This window comes from Typopeltis vanoorti, chromosome 5 (genome assembly GCF_054136105.1).
Source record: "Typopeltis vanoorti isolate ZY-2024b chromosome 5, IOZ_Tvanoo_1.0, whole genome shotgun sequence".
Lineage (NCBI taxonomy): Eukaryota > Metazoa > Arthropoda > Arachnida > Uropygi > Thelyphonidae > Typopeltis > Typopeltis vanoorti.
Genome location: NC_143553.1, coordinates 46,776,126 through 46,803,435, shown reverse-complemented (window position 1 = coordinate 46,803,435; position 27,310 = coordinate 46,776,126). Strand labels below are relative to the sequence as shown.

Below are 27,310 nucleotides of genomic sequence, written 5' to 3'. Positions count from 1 at the left end.
TCTACATCCCAGAATCCAGTTTATGATGAAAAAAGGAAAATAACAATAGTTTACCCTTCCTTAGACACCTTAGTAATATGCCTTCCAAATAGGAAACTCTCCTTCGCTGTATATAGAAAACCCCATTCACATGGGCAGACAAATTCACCAGCTATCCCCCCCCTCTCAACAATATGGTATCATAAAAACTAGCCAATTGAACTATAATCTTTGTTCCAGTGGAACCGCTTTCATCTAACACAACACCTTCTTTATACAATGGCTACAGTGATTACAGAATTTAAAACATAATCAGTCCCTTCCCCATTCCTCAGCCATCGCTTCAGAAGGCTTTCAGAAATGCCATCGCCATCTGCTACGTCTGTGGCCCATCAGAAAAAATAGCCAGGTCTTTAAAAAAAGGACGATCTCTACATAGCTTTTATTACACAAGAAACTTGCTACCTTTATCCTTTCTACCAAAGATCAGCTCCTTCCTCTCTCAGTGCCTGGAATATATAAAGTATCTTGTTTCTGCAAGTTGGCTTACTTCAGACTGACAAGTAGATCAGCCACCATCCGTTTAAATGAACACAAGTCATACATCTGCAATCACTGCTATGGTTGGTCAATCTAGCCTTGTAGGCCATGTATTGAATACCACTCACAGGATCTTCAGGGAGAAACCCATGCTCCACCATAGTAAATTTAAAAAGGAAAGCCAGTTTTGGAATCTGCAGTGGCACTCAGTAATCAACCTAATTTAAACAAATACGGATGCATGAAACTTCCCAAAATTTGAGAAACAGTAATTGTCAGAGGTCCCAGTTTAGATCCTCTGCTGCCTATAGAGGGCACACCACCTAGATAGAACTTTAGAGTCACCCACGTGTTTCATTAAGTATCGTGTTGCCTGTGTGTGTGTGTGTGTGACAATGTTTTTTGTACTTGAAGATCTCAGAAGAAATATTGGAAGCATAAAAATTAATTTTTAATCATTTCCTAGTGCTGTCAATACTCCGTTAAACCTCCAACATGAAATCCATATAGCAACAAACCATAGTGGTCACAAAATGCAGAACTGAAGTAGTTAGAACTCTAAAATGATGAGGAATGTCAATTTTGAACCTTTCATGTAATTACTAGAACAAAAGGAGTAGCACTATTTATTTGGATTGCATTTATAATCTGATTATAATCTACATTGCTCTCATGATCCTTGTTATGGTTACTCTGTATAGTACAATGTGCTACCAAAATCATGACACATGCACAATTTTTCTCAAATACTGCATAAAAAGGACAAACAGCATGTTATGACAAAGAAACAACTAAATATTTATTATTATTATGTAATGCCTCCAGGGAGTCCAAAGCTCATTGAGGGAGGGTACCTACTCTACAACTCTCCATCTTCACCAATTGCAACTACCTTTATCATCTACACCAACACCATCCACCACCACTAGTGTTTTCACAATCACAAACATACATGCCCTTGCTTGGATTCGAACCTGCAGCCTATTTCCCGGAGAGCTGATACACTAACCATTCGGCCAACCAGGCCAGCTATTGGAAATTGGTCTTCATTTAAAGTAAATTGGTATCCATTATATGCTGTCATTGTAATTTTATTCATCTGTACATTTGACTGCTACATAGAATAGTTAGAGCATTCTTGAAAACTGCAACTAAAAGTGTGCCTATAGAACATAATGTTTTTTCCATTTACTTTGGAAAGTTAATCTGATAATGATATACCCTTCCATGACTTCTTATACCTAGTCAACTGAGAGTGGTTTTCAATTTTTGGTCTGCAGAAAGCCAGTTGAGTGTTGCCATCATTGCAGCCAAAAACCACCACATTCTTAAAAAAAAAAAAAAAAAAAAAAAAATCATCTAACACCTTTATTTCCGTATATAAGGAGTAGGCAAGGCCGTTTAGCCCTATCTAACTTTTAGAGACTGAGTGGGCAGTTCAATCTCCACTGGTACCCAATCAGAGATAGCTGGCCCAAGGCTATCACTAATTAAGCAGCACACGCAGTGAAGAGAGATGGCTCAACAAGTGCCGCCATCTCATGGTCCCTAACACTCGTACTTAATGTCTGAAATAATGTGGTTGATTTTCTTGAGTTTATGGGACAAAAAACCAGAGTTTCCGGGAGGGAAAACCCGCTTGCCCATGCCAGAGATAGACTAACTCAGGAACAACCGGTCGAAAAAAAGGCTTAGAAAAATTTCCTCTAGTCACTGACTAGACCCTAAATCAAGTCTTCTTTTGTGCAGCCAAGCGCTGTGGTGTGCAAACGCCACATCCACTGAGCTACACAGGCTCTCCCACATCCTTTATTCCATACATATTCTTTTATAACAGAAATTAAAGAATAATATCCATATTATAGAAAAATAATGGTCTATAATCATTCTATATTTCTTCAATAAAACATCCATAGTGCATATTCCATATATCAAGATGCCTTAGAGAAAATTGTAAGACTTCTATTGTTTGATTGATAATGACAATGCTTTTTTTTTTTTTGGAAAAACTTAGATTCAAATCCCATCTAGAGCACAAAGAACCTTTAAAGATTTTCCTCTCAAAAATTGTGTTTTTTGAGTGCCCTAGGTGTGACTGGGCAGCCACCTAGGGCATTCTGCTTGCAAAATCAGGTAATCACTTTTCCACCCTCCCTGTCATAATTCCATACACAATATTCCAGGATATTCCCTTACAAATATCCCCTAATCTTATTTTACCTTCTCTGCTTTTGCATATCAGTGTCTATAATTCGGAATCACTGCTGCCAGTTATACTTGATGTTCCATAAACCTGAAATTTTAGTGACTTGTTTCTGTATTTTCTTCCACTGGAATATAAGTGGAAGTGTTCACCTTCATAGCAATATTTCTCTGAAACTAGTTATTTGTTATATTGCTTCTAAACTTGATGCATGTTATCAATGTTATATTACCTCTGGATTTCAGGTACATCTTATTAATGTGATAACTTGGATTTAATGCTTTGGTTGTAAGTATGTTACAGTAATTTCCTCAGTTCAGTCATAACTTTTGGTATAGTAGTAGTACAAACAAAAAAACAGCCATTCTATGATCCACATATCTCCCCCTCCATGTGGAGCATCTGCTTGTGGTGGAGACATTCTAGTAATAGTACTGGTCGTTTCATTTTGTCTATTCTTTTTTTTCAGTATTCCTCATTCTACTTTTCTTAAGTCTTTTTCACTGTCCTATTTTCCAAACCACCATTACTGGGGATCCAGTGCCCTGCCACCCATGCAGTGTGATCCATGGACGTCTAGAAAAGAGGATATTCTTATTCTCATACTTCTTTTGCCCCTGCATCAGTGAGACAAGTAATTGTGGATGACTCAGCCAGTATCATTTGGTTAGTGGACTAGCCTTCATGGGTCATTGGTACTGTGGTAAGTCTTCTTCATGGTTTGCAAACAGGACTTGAGGCTTTCTGTGATCCCAGTATAGTATTACACTTATGAGTGCAGTCATTGTTTGCACCAGATAGTGAGTATCAATGTGCAGCTCCATGGTAGGTAAAGAGATTTGGTGCTGAATTCAGAATGAGTCTTTCATCTTCAAGTTTATCAGGGACCTTCACAAGTTCTCAAATATCAGCAGATGGCAATACCATATTTTCTGATAATTCATTTAACAAGTGAAATGTCATATTTGAAAAGATAGCATGTGGGAGAGGGGAAGGACTATTCAGAAGACATTCTTGTCAAAATATTCTCATATAAATGTTTGGTGCTACTTCATTGCATGTCACTTCGAAATACCACTCATCAAAACTGCACACACACAAAACTCAGAACTTTTCTCAAAGAGTAATATTAGTGAGGGAAATCCTCAATATTCCTGATGAGATCTTCTCTGAATTAAAAGACCAAAGATTGGTGACAGCCATAAGAATTCTCATCTCTAGGGATCTTTTAGTATCAACCAAGAATATCATCCTTGCTTTAACACCCCTGACATCAGTGAAAGCATTGTATCTCAATATTAGCACAAATTGCTAATATCAGTCACCATCTTAGTGTCATTTACCCTTGATTTAATTTTAGCATGTACTTGTCAGTTACAAGTGACTGATCGGTGTTTTGAGTTGATCTGAGTTATAAAATTTATTGCAAAATATTGCAAAAATAAAATGTTTGTATTAAATTATTTATTAGAAAGGGTATGAAGTGTGGCTATAAAGTTCTTAGTCTTTATTGATACATTCCAGTGAACTGTATCTCTTAAGGTCTCCTTAGGCTTCTTGTACCTGTGCTGGTGTTACATTAAAATAATTTACTCTTATTTTACAATTGCCTTCCATACTTGTTTTATTGCTTTTTTTGAATATTCTTTATACTATTAAATCCTTGTCCTTTCAAGATGTAGTTTGAAATGGTATTAGAGGCAAGAAAAACTGTCTAATGTGCTATTGATTGGCATAGTTCTCATGTTCACATTTTCCATTAATATGATGATGCTATTTCTTTATCTAAATATAATTTAGAGAATTTATTGTATGGATAACAGTATTTGGATGATTAAAAATTCTTTCAAGATTTGATTCTGTAAATAGTTAAATTGTTCGTTGGCTTCATTCATTACTGGCATTTTTTTGGCCCTTCTTTAAACATTTTAGATAGTTCAAACCACTTAATCTGCTCTAAACATTTCAAGTAGTTCTTGTAAGATTATGTTGCCAAAGTCATAGAAGGTGTGGCTATAAAGTGATGCTACTGTTCTATCTTTACTTCATAGAAAATTTAATTCCTCCCCCCCCCCCCTCCAACTCTAAAATAACAAATACTCATCTTAATGACAATACTACAAAACAAAATTTTGTAGAATTGTATTTATTTTGCAAAAAAAGCAGTTTTTGCAAAATTTTGCAAAAACTGCTAGCAGCAGACTGAACTAGTTAATATGTAACTATTAATCAGAATTGCTTCACATATAACACCTCTACTTGTTGCATGTGAAACAAGAGTAAAATCAGTAGCATCACTTTATAGCCACACCTTGTATGATTATGGCAACATACTGGAGTGCAAGAATCAATAATAATACCAGAATTTTCTTCTAACAGATTCAGAAGTCATAACGGGAAATGCTGGCAGATGTTTTATTCATGTGAAGTACTACACACATGACAAAGGTAGTCATCTGGGCAGCTGCATGTGTTTAATTATTGATTATAAACTTGATTAATTAAATACTGTATCCAAGCACATGTTCAGGTAGTCGGATAAATCACCAGCTTGCTATCTGATCATTTTGATAAATGTTGACAAAAACAAACATGTAGACCATATTGTAGAAACCTCTTGAAACATGGAAATCACTCTGTATAAGTATAAAGTAATAAAATAATTTGACTTACACTGAGCTTTTGTGTGAATATCATGCATTTCATCAGAGTATAGAGAGTAATTCAGAAAATTCCTCAATCAACATTAAGATGAACAGTCCAGAAAAAATCGTATAATTTGAATTGGGCAAGAGAGAAAATTAAGAATGACCATGGCTTCTTCCTTTGTCACCTTTAATAAAAGATCATCCCTTTCTTCATAAAGCTTTGCTTTCGTGGCCTAGCCAAAATCCTAAATCATGACTGGGCCATGGTTTAGTATTATGGCATAATTGACTTGAAAAGATAATCTGATTTTATCTTTATTAAAGCTGACAAAAGTTGTGATCACTCTTAACCAAGCAGAGTATAGTAATAAGATGTGAGTTTAAGGATTCTGCTACATATTGACCCATGCAGTCAAGCCCTATTAATATCCAAATTAAGCATTTAATTAACTTTCCAAACTAATCTCAGGAATCAAATACTCTATCCTTGCTGTTGATATCTACCCAGAAGCTTTAGCTTCCATCTTCCTGATTGATTTGCACATTTATAGTTAGCCAAACATGTGTTTAGTGCTGTGTATTCCTTGATAGGAAAACACTCAACCTGTGAGTTGAGGTTTCCATGTCTTGAATTGTTCACACTTATTTCATCTGGGAAGCACCATGTACAACTTAATTAGAAAGAAAAATATGTAATTACCAGTTTCATCTTCTCATGTACATTTTCAAATTAAATACAAATGGTGGGAGAGATATTAACTGTTATACATTGAATGAACATAAACCAATAATGATCTTTGCAATTGCATAAGGATAACAAAGAAGAAATCACTTCAAAACTTCCAGTCATCCCTCATATCCGTGATGTATCTAAAACACCAAAGGAGGGTGTTCCACATAGACTTGCTGTGAATGCCAAACATTCAGCCACGTACTACCTTTTGTAAATATTTATCTACTCTTTTGTCTCCACATGTTAGGAAAACATCATATATAATGAACTCCAAAGACTTCATGAACAAAATAAGATATAAACTGGATTAGACATGGCAAGTTTGGATGTCCCATGCCTGTTTGCAGCATTCCAAGACACACTAATCTTAGATATTTTTCATCAGACACTGTCAAACTCTTAAAATTTTGCTGAGAAAACACACTCCTCAGGATTTCACTACCTCTTGTGAACAAACAGAGGGGGTTAGCAATAGGCATATCCAATTCACTGCATTTTGCAAACATCTATGTGAAATCATGTGAACAAACAGCCTTCAGTATGTACCATACTAAACCCAGACTGTGGCTTCAATATTCAGTGACATTTTCATAATTGCCAGGCTCAACAATTTTACAGAATTCTTCAACAGCTTAAACCAGGAAATCCAATTCACATTAGAAGTTGAAAAAGACAGATCACTTCCATTATTAGATATTTTCATCTCGGTAGAAAATAATGGCAATCTTTCACTTGAAGTCTATGGGAAAAAGCACAACATTGGAAAATATCTACATGCCACATCGTGTGTTACCATCTTCTTCTGCAGCTTGTCCCACTTAAGTAGGGTTGCTGTTTTTAATGAATATCCTCCTGTTTTGGGCTGTAACCGCATCCAAGCTCTTCATCCTCAAGTCCTCCACCACCAGCTCCCTCTATCTCTTTTTTGGCTGCTTACACTTCCTCCTTCCCTGCACATCCATCTGATGACCTTTCTTCCCACATACTCGTCCTCATCACATGACCAAACCATCAAGGGCTCACTTTAGTGAGTATACAGGCATGGCAAACCCGAGGTACCTGATGCTGGACCATGCCTTACTTCATGTAATATACATCTGTTATATTATCTGTAGACTGGCCCCTCCCCTTCTTTCTTCTCTTCTTGCTCCTTCCTATTTTGCTATGTCATTTTGTTAAGTCATTTCGTCTTATGCAGTCGCTGAAGGGTGGCAAGCTAGCTCTAATAGGTGCCGGTCCCAAGCCCAGATAAATGCCGAGGGTTGATGTCAGGAAGGGTATCCAGTTGTAAAACTTTACTGCCAGCTCTAGCTATGATCGCGTTACCCTCTTGCTCAAAAAAAAGAAAATGAACCATCATCAAAACACTCAAAGATGGGGTCCTTGCAATATCCAGATGACAACAAAAAAAAAAAACATACCTTAAAGATGTACCACTGAAAAATGGATACAATTTCAAGCCTTTTTTTCCCCATATGGTAGAAAAACAGCACAAAGGTGCTGTTCTACCATATGGGGAAAAAAAGGCTACAGATAAAATAATGATGCTGTTTTACCTGTAATGTTCTTTTAAAATTGAACCTGTACTGTTGATTGTTCTCAAGCGATACAACTTAAAGGTTGCTTTCACATCACTACAAAAGATGCTCATTATGCTAAAATTTCCAAAACAACTTATTTCTCTCTTAGGTGACCAGAATTGTACAAACATTTCTGTATGTGCAGTATCTTGGACAGACAAGGTTAGTCTGGAGAAATCTGCATCAAAGAACATAATATGGAAAATGGGCACATTAGGCACAATTGACATTTCACACTACCAGAGAAAATCAAGTACTTTGGCAACTTACTAAAATGCCATACTTAAAAATTCAACGACTATGTTCACAGATTTCAAGAGGTGAGTGAAATGATATTATGTTCAACCCAGTGTAACAAAAATCAAGCTTTCGTTCTAAAACCAGTTTTGGTCAGCATATATCAAAGATCTACATATTAGTGAATTAGACTGAGATAAGTCACAAACAATGAGCCTCATGTCAATGCTATATTCAATGTCTGGTTTATGTGCATTTGATGTATAACAGTTATAAATATAAAAATCTCTCTCTGTCAATACCTTTTCTTTATTTGTATTTTATCTGAACATTACACAAGATGTATAAGACTAGTAATTAAGTAAATCATAAGTAATCATAATTAAGTAAAATCACAGTGGATAGCTAGTCTGCCCTCTGATCTTTAAAAAGTTAGGACTACAGAAATTCTGGCTGTTCCACTTTGGGCATAAAAGGTGTTGGAGAATCAATGAGTTCACATTCTAGGTACCATGTGGTGTTGAAAATTTTTTTTACTTGGCTATACTATGAATTAAAGATGCCACAAAATCATATTCTTGGTTTCATCCTTTATTCAAGTGTAAGCAAACAGTGTTTGCACATGAAGTAACTTCATGACTGGGCTACTTATATATAGAAGCTAATAACTTCACATCAATTGCCTTAGTAATTTTATAGTATAACCAAGTGAAAAAAACATTTCATCTTTCTCTAATCCAGAGTATTTTAATAATAAGATGTGACATCTTTTGGTTATTTGTATATAGAAATATGACTTCTGCATTACTTCAACCTGGGTATTGCTACTGTGGTTTAGCTCCCACTGATGAGACCTTAATAAATGCCAAAACCAGTCTAGGTAGTGGTCCTTCGCATAGTATTATACATGTCTGCAAGGGTGTGCATTGCATTATGGGATACTAAGGCAATTGATGTGAAGTCATAAGTAGCCCAGTCATGAACTGACTTCACATGCACAAATTTTGTTTGCTTACACTTGGATAAAGGATGAAACCAAGAATATAATTTCATGGCATCTTTAATTTAAGGCACCAAGTGAGTGAGATTGTAATGCAGAAATGAATGGAAAGCATGATGGTGCATTAGCAAACAAAAAAGTAGGTTTGGAGATGCATTGAATAAGGTTATATAGAAAACAGGATTACTGCAGTAATGATGACACTGGCAAGCAGAGATAAGAACGATAACTTTTTTATTAACCCTTAATCAGGCTTTATTCAGATTATTTTACTTGGATTTTTTGGCACACAAATTTGAGAGATCTGGATGCAATGGATAATGTACTGAGATATATCTGGATTATGAAATATTGACTGAGACATGTTGAAAGAATGTGGATCATCAAGTTTGTTATAGGAGAGCATTGCAAGAAACATAAATTGGTGGGATGATCACAAAAGTGATCATCCCACCTATGAACAAAACAGATTGTTCATAGTATACACAAGGGAGAACAAGGATTTGTTCCAGTAAATAGAGTAAAAGTAGGGTTAGATAGACTTTTCTTATTTACAAATGAATGGAATGCATTACATTGGTCAATAGTTTGTCAACATCCAGTTCATTTAAGAAAATAGATGATATGCATGAAAACTAGAAGGGATTTTAACTTATTTTGGGACACCATGTAGGGAGGTTGATAGTTAAATTTTAAGTGCTTTTATTTCTCATTTAGATAATTATAAGTTATTTAGAGTTCCAGTAAAATTAATTTTGATATTTTATGTATATACACACTGAGGGATCAGTTTATTAGTAACACCTCCCCATTTAGAAAAATAAGCCATTCCTGAAGACATTGAGTAATGTAACTGCAGTTTGCTATATATAAATCAGGCATCTGATTTTTTTGATGCATCAGAATGGGTAAAAGGTGTGACTTTGAATGTAGTGTGATTGTTGGTTCCAGTATCTTGCAAATATTTGCTCTTATGGAGTGTTTAGGGTGTACCAAGAGTGGTGTAATAATGAGACAACTTCAAGCATGGCTGTCCTATTAGTGGAAACAGCTCATTGATGAACAAGGATTGTGAAATGTGACAGGAGGACCACAACCAGTCAAATCACAGCTCAGTACACAACAGTAGTGGTCAGAACATCATCTCAGAGTGCACAGTTCATCACATACTGTCATGGATGGGATACAGAAGCAGGCAACCATCTTGGGTCCCATTGCTGTCAGAGCAGGGAGATTTGGCTTCAGTTGATACATGATCAACAACACTAGAAAAATGTCACCTGGTGCGACAAGTCCCAGCTTGTACTGTATCATGCTGATGTTAGAACCAGAATATGGCAGCAACAACATGAGGCCATGGACCCTTCCTGCCAAGAAGCAATAACTCAGGCAAGTAGCAGGTGTGTAATGGTGTAGGGAATGTTTTCTTGCACACATTAGGTCCCTAGTCGAACATCATCTGAATGCCACATCCTATCTTAAGCTGATCATGCTCACCCATTGATGGCTGCAGTTTACCCATTGTCAAATGGGTACTACCAGCAAAGAATGGCTCAAGGAACATGATAGCAAGTTTTCTTTACTTCAGTATCTAGCTTAGTCCCAGACCTCAACCCAATAAAGCATCTCTGGGATGAGATAGAACCAGTTTGCATCAGTAGTCTGCCACCATCCAATCTGAAACAGTTGGACAGTGCCATTTTGACAGCATGGACAAATATCCCAGATGGTCTTGAGGCAAAAGTCAAACTCATTAAATGCTGTTCCTAATAAACTGGCCACTCAGTGTGTGTGTGTGTCAGCAAATTAAAACTTTTTTTTGTAACCAAAATTAATATGTGATTTTAATTTATTTTGAGGTGCTCAATCCAAATTGCAATCCAAAAAATTTCATTGTATAAGGATTTCTTACAGATATGTACACTTTTTTTTATATATAGGTTTTGGGAATATTTTATGAATTAGTCTGGTAATGATAAACTTTTAATTATGTATTCATTAATTACCATTTAGTAACTGTTATGATGATTATCAAGGCATTATAATTTGTAAATAAATGATGGTATGGTTTGAAGACATATGAACTTGTCTTGCATCAAAGCATTTAATAGAAACTCTTTGTTAGGATTCTCACTTGCATTCATTGTCTTTAAATCTTGTTATTTTTCCTGTTTAAAATTCAGGCTCTGAAACTGGCACACACTTCATTAGTTATGTGTTTATAGCTCAATAAGCAACACATTACACACATGGTATGGACTGCATACTTGTATTGGATTCTGTGAAATAGAGAACCATTATTTGGTTTGATGAATTCGGAGAAAAGACTGACCTGTTGCTAGCATCCCAGTCTGTGATCTGGAATGCTAGCAATTGAGAGAACCAAAATATCTGACAGATTATCATTGCTTCAATTAATGTATTGGATATTCTTTGAAAATCAAATATTTGATATCATACCACTTAGAATCTGCCATAAATAAATAATAAAAATAAAAAACCTAGTGCCTCATTCTTTATACCATGGGGTATTGCATTAATGATGAAAAACTATCTCATATAGTCAGGAAATCATCATCTGATTAAATGCTTCCATATTTATGAATTTAGGGACACAAAACACATGTTGAAATGATTATTTTACTTATTATTAATAAAATAACACTCGACGTTTCGACCCTTGTATTAAAGAATCTGATTAAATGGTCTTAGTAGTTTGAATTTATCTAAACAACAATCTTGAACAGCTTGGATCTTGTCTTCAGCAATAGAACTTAGAACTCCAGGAAAGAAAATCATTTTTAAATCTCTCATTGATGGTGGTTGTAAATAGAAACAAAATACAAATTCTGATCTTTATCTCTACAGTATATATGAAATATTTTGAGACAGATGGGAATTTGTTAATGCCACAATATTCATTTTAAAAGATGAATAAAGTTCATGAGCTGAAAGATTGCTCCTGCTTTGTGAACTATTCCAAAACAAGCTTAAGTAAAAGTTTTGTTGCATATTAATGATACTAATAAGTCTTTCACACATCTTGTACATGCAGTATGAAAGAGACTTTTGAAAAAATATCAAAGTTGCTACAAGTAATAAGGTACAAAAAGTACCATTTCAACATCTGTGTTAATTTAAAAGTCATTGCATTACTTCCAGGTGTGTAATGATCTACCAAGCATTGTTTTTGTGTTTATGGAACATCAGTGAAAGAACATTATTACATCAAGGAAATATGGAACTATTGTTGATTTCTTCAAAGGGAAAGCATTCCATTTTGTTTACAAAGAAAATGAAGCACTTCTTAAAATGTGCATATTTTTAGCATGTATTTTCCTACTCATTGTCCTATAGTAAAACACAAGTACATTAATAAGTTCTATAGATATAGATCATAGAACAATAATTAGCAAGCTATGTTTAGAATTTTTTGTTACAAGTATACCAGATCTGCTGGGTAGCATCTGTTTTAAAATTCTGTGTTCTAAAATACACAAATCCATCTGTTTTGATCTTGTTAGAAAATTCTTGTTGAAGTTTAATTTAAAATTTTCAAAAAATTCCATTTTTAAAAAAATACAAATTTGAAGTATAACATATTGCCTGCATTTTATCTACATGTATGTTGCACAACAATTTTCAAAATCTTTTTTTTTTTTTTTTTTCAGGCTTCCATATTAATATTTTTTAAAACATATTCTTTACTTGCTATTTATTTTAATAGAATGATCTTAATAAGTCTGAAAGAGCCTATTATAGAAGTTCAATGATGCTGAGGCCTGCCTCTCACAGAAAGTCTAAAGCATATGTTACCCCTTGCAGGAAAAAAACAGTTACAAAGAAATCTGAAAAAAGCACAGCAGAATGTATTCTGACACCTGCTAGAGGTAAATCAGGTCTGCCTTTTTTGATATGATTCAAGTTTGTCAATGCTGTTAATTCCTGTTATTAGATAATTTGTATATATAATCTCTCAGCTTTTGTTCATATTTAATAAAGCTAAATTTTTAACTGTAAATTAATGTTACATTATTTTTAATGATGCTGTTTTTTGTTTCATCTGTATCTAGCTCATTTAAAGTTATCAGTTACATTTTTTTTTTATTCTATGTAGGTCTTCTAATTATTAACTTCATGTTTTAATAAATGTAGGACAGAATGTAATAGTTTGTTTCTAAATTATGTAATTTATTTCCTTATGTTTTAACGTAGTCTGCAAGGGAAAGTGTAAATAGAATAGTTTGTGATATGTTTGAAAAGAGATTACTTAACCACCGCTTTACTTTTTTCTTTATAGGTATTGTACTTCTGTATTAAATGTATTAAAAATGTATAAATCTGAGCATCTGTCTAAAAGAATGTAAATTTTCATCTAAAAAACTTATCATTTTTGTACATTAATTATAACTGAATGCATTAATATCTGTCATTTTCAGTGTTCATCACTAATAAGAATTAAAACAGTTTGAATGTGGAGGTTGTGTACATATTGATAGAAATACCACTTGTCTATTATAGAGGAATAAGAGTATTCAATGTATTATGCTGATTTGCATCTCTCTCCAGTTTACAGGTTTCAATGAATATTAAGAAGGGGTGAGGAGAGTAAATGGTTCATTTCATAGATGGCTATGTTTGTCAGAGAGTAAACAGATGTGTTTCCTCAAAAAACCAGAAAGTAGCTCATTACAAAAGAACAACTGGAGAAGTAGAATTTCAAAACAATATGATAAAAGCTAAATGAATAATATATATTTTAGTTTAGATAAGTAAAAATTCTTATTTTACATATATGACTGACACTGAGCTGCTTTCTAATATTCTGAGAACAATCTACTTTTAAAATGAATCTTTTAAATGTCATTGGAAAATAATTCTCTAACTGGTATAGTGAAATACAAAATGATAGTAGTTTTGTTCATATTTAGTGCAATTCTGAGGCAGCTCAGAATTGTGAAGATGAGCCTATACAGTATAAGATCTATAGTGTAAAACTAATTCTTCTGCAAAATAAGGATATGTTCCTAGTTTTCCCACCCATTCTCTAAATCAGTGCTTCCCAAACTGTGGCCCCCCTTGGGTCCCATTAGTTTTGTTGAGGGGGAGGGGTGTGAAATAATGAAAACAAATTTAAAATGTCTTAAGAACATTTTAAAGTTGTGTGTTCCATGTCAAATGTGTATGTATGATGCTAAAAATGTAATATTTGGATTTAATTTTTGCAATATTCGCTGTGTATGTTTTGTATTGAATATAAATACAATAAATATTATAATAATATGTCGGTATTACGATTTTTTTTTCGATGGGGCCATGAAATATTTTAATTTTTCCAAAGGGGCCTTTATATTCATAAGTTTGGGAAGCACTGCTCTAAATGACAAACATTTTAAATATACAGTAAGCTCTCATTATAGCAGACTAGATCTACAAGTTTGATCTGTAATGAATATTTGAACATCTGTTGTTCGATATTGAGCATAAAATTACATCATCAACATCGGCTTTGACAGAGATTGCAACAAGTGTTGTCCAGCTTTTAACTTAGGAATAAAAAACATTAAAGTTTATATTGTTATAGATCATAGTTGGATCTGAATGGGAAATATGGGTTCTGCTGATTTTGGTATGGTATGTCAACATTAAGGACAGCAGAAGAATTGCGGTCAAAAAATAAGTGTAGAAGTTCAGCAAGATGGTTAAATTGAGGGAGGTGTACGTTTGAGAACTATCTGGTGCAAGATAAATACCAAAATAAAAACATTTGGTTGTAAGATAGAAAGTGCAAAGGATTGATATGCATTAGCAAGTTAGCTCAATAAGAACTCGCACAACACTTATGGGAAATTTTAACTATGGAAATATAGATTGGATAAAGGAAATGGAATTTAGGTATCTCTAACAGCTACATAAATTCCATTTCCTCTATCCAATCTATAAATCAGATTTATTCATAACTAATGTTTGTCCCGATGGAGAAGAGAGATAATGTAGTATTGATTGAGAGGTGGTCAAATATATGAAATTAGAGTTAAGAAGGGAAGGAGATATGGAACTACAGAGATGGTGATTATGACATTCAGGTAGCCACACAGAGAAATGTCATGAGGAATGACATTTCTCTGTGCAGGAAGGAATATGAGCAGTGCATTAAAAATGCTAATGATCTGTATCCAACTACATAAGGAGAATAAATCAGAAATTAAATGGATGAGTAGCATCATTAATAATTTAAGCAGAAGCTGCAAAGAGAAAACATTTTATTGTTCTGGAGAGAGTGTAAAATTAAATGTGATCAACAAGCTTATGAACAGTATACAAAGCCCAGGAAGAAGAGGAATAACCAAGCTAGTAAGAAAAACAAAATCAGATGAGGAAATTATCTGAATGATTATGAATGATAATTTTCATAATCATGAATTCAGATGGTCGGAAGGTGATAGATACAAAAGAAATCATTTGAATTATTTGTCTTTGCCACATGATCACTCTCCAGTGGAGATAATGCAGTGCCTGATGTAAGAATAAAAGTAGGTGAACTGGAGATACTCAGCATGTTACAGAACATCAATGCAAATACAGCCATAGTATTAAATGAAATATCTGCCTCTGTGTTATGAGAAATTGTAAACTAATTGGCACCACCTACTGACAGGGTAGTTAACTTGTTTGAGCAGTTGAAGGGTCCCAAGAGAATAAAATGAAGGTACAATAGTTCTGTTACATAAAAGAAAATCCATTCACTATCTCAAGAAATGGTGGTTGAAATAATAGAAAAGTTAAGGCAGGATTTTTATGAAAGGTAGATTGTCTTAATAATTTACTCACTTGCTACAGGAATGTGAGAATTGAATATTGGCTAAGGAAATTGGCAACACCATTGCTAGTTAACAGTGCCATTTGGCAGGATGCTACACATAACTATTATAAAGTGGAGCAGTTGAAAATGGGGTTGAGTAGAAACTGGTGATGTGGATAAACCAGTGGTTAATAGACAACAGTAATATATGTCACAGATGAATCAAGGAGATACTAGGTGACCGTTGATATGACACAGAGCTCTGACTTGGGTCACCAATTTGTATATCGATGATAATGATTTAAGAGACAAAATTTCATGCCGGCTGGGGCGTCGCCCGGTTAAACAAGGCCCCCGTTGTTTTCGCCAGGGAACCAGGGCGAACAGCGAAAAGTCAGCTACTGGAACAAATCTGAAAACAAACCCCAACTCAACATCACCAGAGTTAAAGATCGGTACTATCAACGTAAGAAGCCTGAATGGCAAAGAAATGGAGCTAGCTGAGGAATTAGATAAGTACCAGATCGACATAATAGGGGTGACTGAAACAAAAAAGACCAAAACTGGTGAGATCTTTCTGAGCAATAAATACAAAATGTTATATTCAGGCAATGACAATCAAGGAAAAGAAGGAGTAGCCATAGTATTCAACACAAAATACGAGGCTAATCTTCTTGAATGGCAGTCAGTCTCAAGTAGAGTAATGTGGGCAAATATGAGAATGTGGAACTAGACAATGAGACTTATTTGTGCCTATGGTCCCACAGAAGGTTCTACTAAGGTAGAAGTGGAGGAATTTTTTGAGGCTTTAGAAAAAGCAACTGACACAATGAAAAAGGAAAAGTTGGTCCTTGTTGGGGATCTAAATAGTAGAGTAGGAAATGATTGTGATACATACAAAAATATTTTGGGAAAATTTGGAGAAAAGAGCAAAGCTAATAATAATGGCAAATATCTGTTGGATTTCTGCTCAGGACATGGACTGGTTATTACTAACACCATGTTCCAACATAAAAATGTGCACAAATTCACATGGAGAGAAGAGGCTAGGAATAAGAAAAGTCTCATTGACTATGTTATTGTTGATAGTGATGTTCTCTCCCTGGTGCAGGACACCAGAGTGTACAGAGGATTTGAAATTGGAAGTGATCACTATTTAGTCTTGAGCAGGATAAAATTGAATTTCATATTGAAAAGAATAACATTTAAGAAAGTTTTAAAGCGAATAAAAGTTGAGCAGCTCTCAGATGTGAACTGTAGACTAAAATACAGAAATATTATTGAAAAGAAAATGAAAGAGTTTGAGAACAGGAATCAAACCTTGGAGATTCAGTGGCAAACTCTGAAGGAAACATTGATTGATTCTGCCAGAGAGGCATGTGGTGAGGTTGTGTGCAAGGATAAAAAAATCAGAACTCCCTGGTGGACACAGGAAGTTAAAGAGGCAGTGAAGGAAAAGAAGAAAGCATATCAAAAGTTCCTGGCAAATAAGTCAGCTTTTACTCTTACAGAATACAGAGACAAATGTAAGAAAGCTAAACAGTGTGTAAAACTAGCTAAACAAAAGTCATGGGAGGACTTTGGCAAGAATATAGAAAATAAATATCAAGAAGGTGGCAAAATATTCTGGAGGTTGTTGAAGAAGCTTAGGAATGGAGAAAAGAGTTCTGTAAAAGGAATTAGAGATGATAAAGGTGAAATGAAAACAGGAGAAAAAGATATCCTTGAAGTATGGAGTAATTACTTTGAAAAACTGCTAAATGAAACAAGCAGTGATGACAGCACAGTGATAAAAAACACTGCCCAGGCATGCAGTCAGGAATACATATCCATACTTGTAGTAGAAAAAGCCATCAAAGGCTTGAAATGTGGAAAGGCAGCAGGAGTAGATGATATTCGACCAGAAATGCTGAAGTATGGTGGTATAAGAGTCTTACAGTGGCTGCACTGCATAATTCAGAAAGCCTGGACAGAGGGACGAATTCCCGATGATTGGAGTAGAGCTCTCATAGTACCAATATATAAAAAGGGAAATAAAACTGAATGTGAGAATTGCAGAGGTATTTCCCTACTGAGTGTTCCTGGCAGGATCTATGCAATTATACTTGAGAAACGGTTGAGAAGAATTGTGGAAGAAAAGCTTGGTGAAGAACAAGCTGGATTCAGGCCAAATAGAGGCTGTCAGGATCAGATCTTCACTTTACGACAAATAGTCGAGAAAGCATGGGAATATAACAAAGATCTGTATGTATTTAAGTTTTGTCGATTTGGAAAAGGCATATGACAAGGTGCCAAGAGAGAAGCTATTCAATATGCTGCAGTTATATGGTGTCAATAGGGCATTATATCAAGCAATACTTAGTCTTTATTTGAGTTGTGAGTCAGCAGTTAGAATTGAAGGAAGTACAGGAAGATGGTTTAATGTTAAATCTGGTGTGAGACAAGGATGTACATTATCCCCTCTGTTATTCATTATCTATATGGATCACATTATGAAGGAATGTGGTATTAAACCTGATATCAAAATTGGAGATGTTAATGTCAGCTCTTTGCTTTATGTGGATGATGTTATACTTCTAAATAAATCCGCTAGAAGTCTGCAAGATTCTCTGACTAAATTGAATAGCTGTTGTAATAGATATGGTATGAAGGTCAGCAATAAAAAGACAAAGACAATGAAAATAGGCAGAATCATTGAAAATGTCAACTGTGTTGTGAATGGAGAACCTGTGGAACAAGTAAAACATTTCAGCTACTTAGGCACAATTTTTACTGAAGATGGTAAACTAAATATAGAAATGGACAACAGAATCAGCAAAGCTGGTATGGTGGGAAGTCAATTGAATAAATTCATATGGAATAAGAGAGAAATTAGTCAGAACACTAAATTAGCTGTATACAAGACTGTGTTCAAACCAATTTTAACTTATGGATCTGAGAGCTGGGTCAGAAGTAAAACACTTGACCAAAGACTAGAGACCGCAGATATGAGAGTCCTGAGAAAGATTAGAGGCGTGAACAGATGGCATCAATGGCAATATCATATTAAAAATGAGGATATTAGGAAAGAACTTGACATTGTCAGCATCCAGGAATGCGTTAGCAGAGCTAATCTCAGATGGTATGGTCACTTAAATAGAATGGGAGAGGAAAGATTAGCAAAACAAGTGTTCTCTGCCATGTTGGCAGGAAAACGACCCAGAGGAAGACCAAGAGATAGGTGGATTGATACGGTACAAAGTGCCTTAGACGATAGAAATATAAGATCTGATAATGTTGGAGTCTTGACAAGTAACAGACTGATTTGGAGGAAAATTGTAGATAGGAAGTTAGTAATGATGTAATTTTTTCATGTAGTACTGTCATATCCTGTACACCCCTTGAGGGTACATGGCAGGAATTTGATGATGATGATGATTTAAGAGAGTATATGTTGCTCTTTTTTATGCTAAATTATGCTAAACTGAAGATAAATGTATTAATAATGTGGTTTAGATATATAGCAGGATGATATAAATAGACTGGCAATTTTTGCAAAGGATAATATCTGTGTGGCAAAATGTATGGTTATGCACTTTGGTGTGAAAACATTTCAAGCTGTATATTACATAGATCTGACTGGAATGGAAGAAATTGAGGTTAGGCTAGGATTTGGCATGATTCATTATTATTATGTTATATGCGCACCTCCATGGAGTTTGAGGATGCATTGCAAGAGACCCAATCTATCCACACAATCAACCTCTCCTTGAACACATTAACATACAATGCGCTCACTACTGACTCTGACAACTCATTCCACTCATTCACAACTCTCCAAGCAAAAAATCTACTCATGCCCCTACTAACTACACCTTTATTCAACTTCCATGGATGACCCCTTGTTCTGGTCCCTTTAGCCTAGTGCTGAAACATTTCCTCTGCATCTGTCCTATAAAACCTTTTAAGCAACTTAAATATTTCTATTATATCCCCTCTTTTTCTCCTATCAACCAACTTTTGCAATCACTTGCCTCTGAATCCTCTCCACTGCTTCCTCATCCACAAGAAACTCATGGGACCAGACTTGAGCACACTAATCCAGATGTGGGCATATCAAGGCCTCATAAAGAGGAATAACTTACTTGTCTCTACTTGTTAATGTGTTCTTCAATAGCCAAGTAATCTTATGGGCTACCTTAATAACCTTAGCAATATGTCCTCTAAACTAACTCTCTGTCTACCCCCAAACCTCTAGCTTCATCTATTTCCTGGAATACAGTGCCATCTACGTGATACACAGCTTGTAATCTATTTATCCAGAATGCATAACTTTACATTTCTCAACATTAAACTGACACCCATTAACTTTTGCCCATACTAACAGCCTATTTAAATCATCCTACAAGCTCTCCACACTTTAACTATTACTCTACTTAATTTCGCATCATCAGAAAACAACTGAATATTTTTTTTCAGATTATTTCTTATATCATTTATGTACAAATTAAACAGCAATGGTTACAGCACTGAACCTTGTGACACACCACGTCACCTTTTTTTCACCTTGATTCTATCCTTCCATATACCACTTTTTGATATTTGTCCAACAGCCACCCTCCTGTCTACTTAACCAGTGTCATATCCATACCCATTTCTTCTAATTTGTGTAACAGAGTTCCATGTGGTATTGTCAAATGATTTTGCAAAATCCAGAAAAATCATCATGTAGCCATTTCCTTTATCCAACTCAGCTGTTACTCTATTATAAAAAGGTAGTAAATTACAAAGGCATGACCAGTCCTTCACAATTCCCTGTTGATCCTCATACAGTATCATATTTTTATCTACTCATTCTTGAATTCTCTTTTTTATCAATTTTTCTAGTACTTTTGTCACCACACCTGAGATGCTGCTTGGTCTATAATTGGCTACTGCAGTCTTAGAACCTTTCTTATACAAAGTAATAAATCATTTTGCCCACTTTCCACTCCCTTGGAACTCTACCAGAGCTCAGATTTAAAGAGCTTAGTCAAAGGTATTGCCAGTTCCCTTGCACATTCTTCAAAACCCTAGCTGATATCCCATCTAACCCCACAGCTGTATTTACATTGAGATTCTACAATATCCTGAGAACCACCAATTCATCCACCTTTGTTCCTACATTAGTGTCTGTCACATAGGTTAATACAGTAACCTCACTAGGATGATATACCCTTGCAAAATTGTCACTCAGTAATTCAACTATTTTATCCACTTCCGTCTCCTCGTAATCATTATCGCTCATTAAGGTTAATCTTCCATAGTTATTCTTACTCTTACTTGCCACATAACGAAATAACTCTTTGGGAATTTCTTTGGCCTTCTCGGCTAGATTCTTCTCATAATCTGGTTTTGCCTTCCTTGCCATGCTGGTACCCTTTCTTGTCTAAGTCTTGTCCTGTTAATGAGTTTGCTGTCACCTTTCTCATTATATACCCTCCACAACATTTTCTTCTTCTGCAGTTCATGCTTAATGATATTACTCATCCATCTAACTCCTACCTGATTAACCCCCCTCACCTTAGGTATACAATTTAATACTGCTTCCTTTAGATTACCCTTAACTATATCCCATGCACTACTAACATCCTGCAATGTTTTATGCCATGGTACAGATTTAAGATACTTCCTAATCATGTCATAATCACTTGTCTTGTAGTTCCAAAAATACCCCTTCTTGATAGAATATTCCTCATGTTTTACCATCATGAGTGAGATTGTAAAACAGAGTTTGAGTTCAAAGGACATATTGCAAAATTGGATAATATAAAGATGTTATCCGACTTTATAAGACTTGGATATGATTATGTCATGCCAACTGTGCAAATTTGTCTAGATTTCTTTGGTGGGGTGGGGGCTGAATGGTATAGATGTGGTAATGAGAATGGTGACTCTTGAGTGTTTGTTATGGGAATAGGTTGGAATTTTGTGGATTGTATAGTTTAGTTGATAAGCAGGTAAAGTGAGAATATGATTGAAATATTAAGTTATTAAAGGGATTTTATAGGATAGATGCAGAAGCAATTCTTCATTTCATGACAAAAGAGATCAAAGCATCATTTCTGGAAGTAAGAGTGTGTTTACAAAGGTGTCAGGGTTTGATTTTTTGCTCAATGAAGAGAAGGAATGGAGTGTGTTGCCAGAGGTAATTACGAGTGCTGTCGTTTCATTTAAGGCTTGGTATGATAGGCATTATGTGGTTAATGGTTCATGTAGGTCTCAAATGATAAGCTTGATTAACTGAAGGAGATGCCCATGTATCGATAATAGATAGCGTGCAATTATGTCAAACTTGTATCAATGCCTACTCACTTAAGACATGTTCAAAGATGGCAGTTTTTTTTTTTTGTTTGATGCACTAGTTTTCCTTAAGCATCGACAGTTCTTGGATGGTCTTCATTTTTTCAACATAAAAAATATAAAAAAATCTCTTCTCTAGACAGAATGTTTCACCTGAGCAATTGGTGGCACTCGGAAAATTCAGAATTCCCAGTAATTAGGCATTGCTCCCATGTTTAGTGAAGGTTCCCAACAACAACTTTAAAAACCTAGATTCATCTGTTCAAAAGAGTGCATGCAGGCTGATTAGCAACTTTTATCGATTCACTGTGATCTGCACCTTTTCTACTGCTTATGTAACTTCTCTCTTCATAAAACTTGTGATTACCAGTTTTTTCTCTTTGAACCCACTGTTATCTTGTGGAATAAGGTACCAGCATCATTGTCTTCGCCAGTTGTAATCTTAAAAACCCTTTCTTGCTAGTTTAGCCAACCCGTGGACCACAAGTCTTCAAACTTTCATAATTGAAATTAATAAATGCGACTTCTTAAGTTGTTTTTTTTCACCTTTCCCCTTTTGACTTAGTGTCTAGTGTGCTGAGTCACCTTTACTAGTTTACCAATATATACATATGTATGTATCTTCTCCCTCCCCCCCTCCAGTTCTGCAGAGCATTGGCGAGTTGGGATAATCAGATTTTAGCAGGATTGGAGATTGCATTTGGACAATAATCAGTCAACCAGTATTAGAGCAGTCAGCTTTCATACTCTGTGTGTGTTAGGTTGTAGTCTGGAAAAGCTAAATATGAGGATGTTGGATGTCATGTAACTCAGCATATATTTGTGCTCATCTCTTATAGATGAAGACTATCAGAGTGTCTGTAACAAAAAATTGACACCAAAAGGATATTCTGTAAACTCTTGGTGGCTAGAGAATCCTTAGAATGCCTGCCTAAACGATACTACCTACATTAAATTAAAATATGAATTTAATCTAGCCTTACTTCGAATAGATAGCAAGATAGTGTTTTTGAGAACTAGAGATTAACCTTTCTTCAATGTCCTTTACAGAACTAGCAGTTCAGTTACAGTTAGGGATTTAATTATTCCATAGCACCAAAGGGTATTCCCAATATATAGATACATGATGTGTGTAGAATGAGGTATTAGTCATTTGCAAGTGAAGTTGTTAATACATTGGGTTGCTCATTTATCTTTTTAAAAAAAGTGTTCACGACATTTTCTTTTCATGAAAATATGTTAAAAATAAACACAACTATAAATTATACTTGAATAAAAAATTAATAACAATAATGGAAAATGTAAAAAAAAATGTTCATTGAATCAGTAAAGCTTGCTTTTAATAAAATAATGTTCAAAAATTCTAAAACAGGCAAAGCATGCATATCAGTGCATGCTTTCCCTGTTTTGAGCACATCCTCTTCAACACAGTTTACTCTAAGAATGTGTTGAAAGACTATGTCTTATAAAATTCTTATCTAAATAAACACAACTATAAATTATACTTGAATAAAAAATTAATAACAATAATGGAAAATGTAAAAAAAAATGTTCATTGAATCAGTAAAGCTTGCTTTTAATAAAATAATGTTCAAAAATTCTAAAACAGGCAAAGCATGCATATCAGTGCATGCTTTCCCTGTTTTGAGCACATCCTCTTCAACACAGTTTATTCTAAGAATGTGTTGAAAGACTATGTCTTATAAAATTCTTATCTAAATTACATACTATACTTTTCTGAAGGGCGGGTTATGCACTAATGTGAAAGTGTCACACTTTCAGACCCCCAAAGAAGAATATGTGACAGAAGTATTACACAAATTAGTTGCAATTAATTCATTTGCATTATTATATATATTCACATTTCACAAATGAAAGCAGATCTCTGGAGGAGTAACAGGTTTGATTGTATATACTTCATTCATCAATAAACCTATATATACCTAATTTACACGGTAGATTAGTTCCAGAAAAAACCGTAAAAAAAAGAATACAGTGCATACGAAAAAATAGAATAATGGTTCCAGATGCAAAAATCCAATACAAACAATAAGTTATTTTCAAACAAAACATATGAAAATCATTGAATAAAACTACAGGTATCCATTGCTTATCGTGGCGAAATTAATTGCGGCAATCCCTTGATATAAACGGTAAGAGTTTTGATTAACATGCCTTTAAATTTACCACGCAAAATCATGCTCACTCCACAAGGCTGCTAGCCTCGTAGTCATCCAAATTCTCTTAATGATCTGTGTGAGAATGTGAAAGTTTTATTTTTCCCACCAAATACAACATCATTGCTACAACTCATGGGCATCATCGCAATTTTCAAAGCCTATTTTCTTAAAAACCCATTCTCAAAGGTGGTAGAAACAAAACGGGAGAAAATGCGATTACGCTCCACGAATTTTGGAAAATATTTAACATTAAACACGCAATTGAGAACATTCATGACTCGTGGGAGCAAGTGTCTTCTAGTTGCATGAAAGTTGTTTGGAAAAACCTTCTGCCAGAATGTTTTTCAAAAAGATTCTGGCAGAAGACAAAATCCTGTGAACAACGTGGTCAAAGAAATCGTTGCAATTGGTGAAGACTTCGGTTTTGATGGTGTTGATGCAGAAGATGTAAAGAATTATTGGATTCAAATTCAAAAGATTTCAGTGACAACGATCTTCTTGAAATTAAACAAAGCACATATGAAGACAACGAACAAATGGAATGTGAAGATGAGGTTCCAAAGGAAATAACAGTCAAAGAACTGGATGGAATATTTCGCAGTTTAGAATCGCTTAAGCAGCAAGTAATGGATGTGGATCCAGGTGTTAATCGAAGAATGCTTGTTTGCCGAGGTCTGGAGAGTCATTTTGCTTGTTATCGTAGAATTTATGCCGATTAAAAAAAAAAAAAAAAAAACTAAAACTGTTCAAACGACTCTTTATAACTTCTTTTGATTAAAAAAAAGTTGCAGTAACTTATTTTGGTACAAGTATTTATTAAACATTTACGTTGCATTCATATTTTATCTTTCCTCAAAGAGTACCATATAAAACGAACTATTAGTACAGCAATCGATCAGGGATGAATTGTACTTTTTACCATTGATTATTAGATTTGATTAACGTGATTTTGATATACTTAGTGACATCAAGGGATTAATTAACTGCGTTAATCGAGGGATCCTGTATTTAATTTTAATGGAAGATTTTTTTTTATTTTAAATACTTAAAATATATACATCTGTATCTTTCTTAAAGAAAATAGTGTGTCACTAATAAAGCAGAAATTCGAAAAGGCCTATATAGTTATTAAATTTTATTAGCCATCGTTGTCCAACAGTAGCAGCATTCTTTTGTGTGAGACTGGAATTAAATCACTTCCATCACTTGAAAAGCTTTGGCCGTCCTGTTCATCCTTCAATGGCAAAATGTTTTCTACAGTAAAAAGAACTAAATTGGCACTAATTTCCAATAATTCTGAAGGTTGTTTTTTTACCATGAACTGTAATTAATCGTTGAGATCCTGTTTTGACTAGATCTTTGTATGTATAATTCATTTATATCACGCCATGACTTCAGTTCACATTTAAACTGTTCGGCATTTGGATCATGTGAAAGAAAATGACTTTGCAATTCACTAGCCATTTGAAGCCCATCTTTAATTAATCCTGCAGTGAATGCAATCTCTTCATCACCATCGCTTTTTTCTTTTTCATCGAGATTCTTCTATTATTTCATCATCACTAACAATCTGAGCAATCTTTTATCCACGTCATTAGGGCCTTTTCCATCTTCACTTTTATAATTTCTCATATATGATGACAACTTGGCACCTAACTTGTTCCATAAAGAACAGATTTTCTAATGGCCTCTTCATTTTTCTTAATCGTTCTCAAGGTAGCTTCGTTCAGTCCAAAGTATTTCCCTAAGGATGTTGAACCTTCTCCAGCTGTTAAACTATCTAAAATTTCGATTTTAGTTTCTAAAGAAATAGCTTTTCTTTTCTTCTAACTGGATTATCTGACATTGTGACTAATGGGGTAATGTTACGAAAATATCTGAAAATAATCAATTGATTATTAATTATATGAAGAGCCAAAGGCTTCAATTTGGCAACATGAACATTCATCACAGGTTCATGTTGCCGAATTGAAACCTTTGGCTCTTCATATAATTAATAATTTATTAGGACACCTTCTTGGCAATTCTCATAGTAGGGTATGTAAGATCTGTTCACTACAAACTTGGTATTACTAGGTCTGCCTACTCACTGATGAGACCTCAAAGGTTGAAACCGGTCTGGGTAGTGACCTTCTCTCATAATGTAGAACAGTAATACAGCCCATAGGAGCTGGGTTTCACATTATGGGTAAATACCAAGAATAGTGATCGGAGCTTGCTCCACCCTTACTATGAGTTGCCTCAGTGTTGCACTCCCAAATGGGTCAGATGCTACACTATCCAGGTATTTGCTTACGCTTGGACTCGCCAAACTTTATATAGTTTCTATATTCGGCTATGAAACAATATGGGATGTAATATCCCTTAACTTAAATCAATAATTGATTTTGCTAATTTGATATTACACATACAAAACTTCTAATACATACTTGTATTAGAAGTTTTGTATGCGTAATATCAATGTATAACTATTGCATGAACAAAACACAAGAAGTATAAACATTTCGAATGCTAAACAATCATTTCTTGTTTACATAGGCTTTATATAGGCGAGCCTCCCGTAATGGACCAACTTAACTTTGAAGAATCAGCATAGCACCCTTCTACTTTCAGGAACCAACGGCAAGTGAATATAACGGATCATCTGTTAGCTTAACTTTGGGGAATCGTAATTACAAAAATTGATTTTTTTTTGTTGTCACCACAATTATCTACATTCTGTAGCATAGAGTAATTCCTGATATTTAAAACATTGAGGGGATTCTCCAAAATTCAAGTTTAAGTACATATGTACCATTCTAGGAAATGATAATTATAATGGAAATATCCTTTTTAACAGAACTGAATTCAAACAGAAAGTTTAGAAACAAGCACCATTTGAACCATGTTAAATCAAAATATACCATGTAAAAAGAGCATTAGCTATATTTTAGTTTTGAAATTTTTCTCTGATTTTAAATTTTCAGTAATTATCACATCCTTCTTGAGCTCAGTTAAGAACATTACTAAATTAACTCATTTTTAAATAAAATGTGTGTAGTATTTGTAATTGTGTATATTCACATGAAAATTCTTTGTAATTACATA

General features: G+C 34.6%; 1 protein-coding gene across 4 annotated transcripts in view; it reads left to right on the top strand.

Annotated features, from left to right (window-relative positions):
- The window catches only part of LOC150106358 (protein regulator of cytokinesis 1-like), a 203,418-nt gene extending 176,321 nt beyond the window's left edge, over positions 1 to 27,097 (top strand). Inside the window, exons 12-13 of one of the 4 annotated variants that reach the window (XM_090392398.1) lie at positions 12,648 to 12,810; positions 26,762 to 27,097. In XM_090392398.1, coding sequence (XP_090248524.1) covers positions 12,648 to 12,810; positions 26,762 to 26,772 — 174 coding nt within the window. In that variant the 3' untranslated portion in view covers positions 26,773 to 27,097. Of the gene's footprint in view, positions 1 to 5,101; positions 5,395 to 12,647; positions 13,267 to 26,761 lie in introns of those variants that run through there. The other 3 variants (XM_090392399.1, XM_090392397.1, XM_090392400.1) reach the window with 3 other exon arrangements.
- Positions 27,098 to 27,310: the final 213 nt, after the last annotated feature.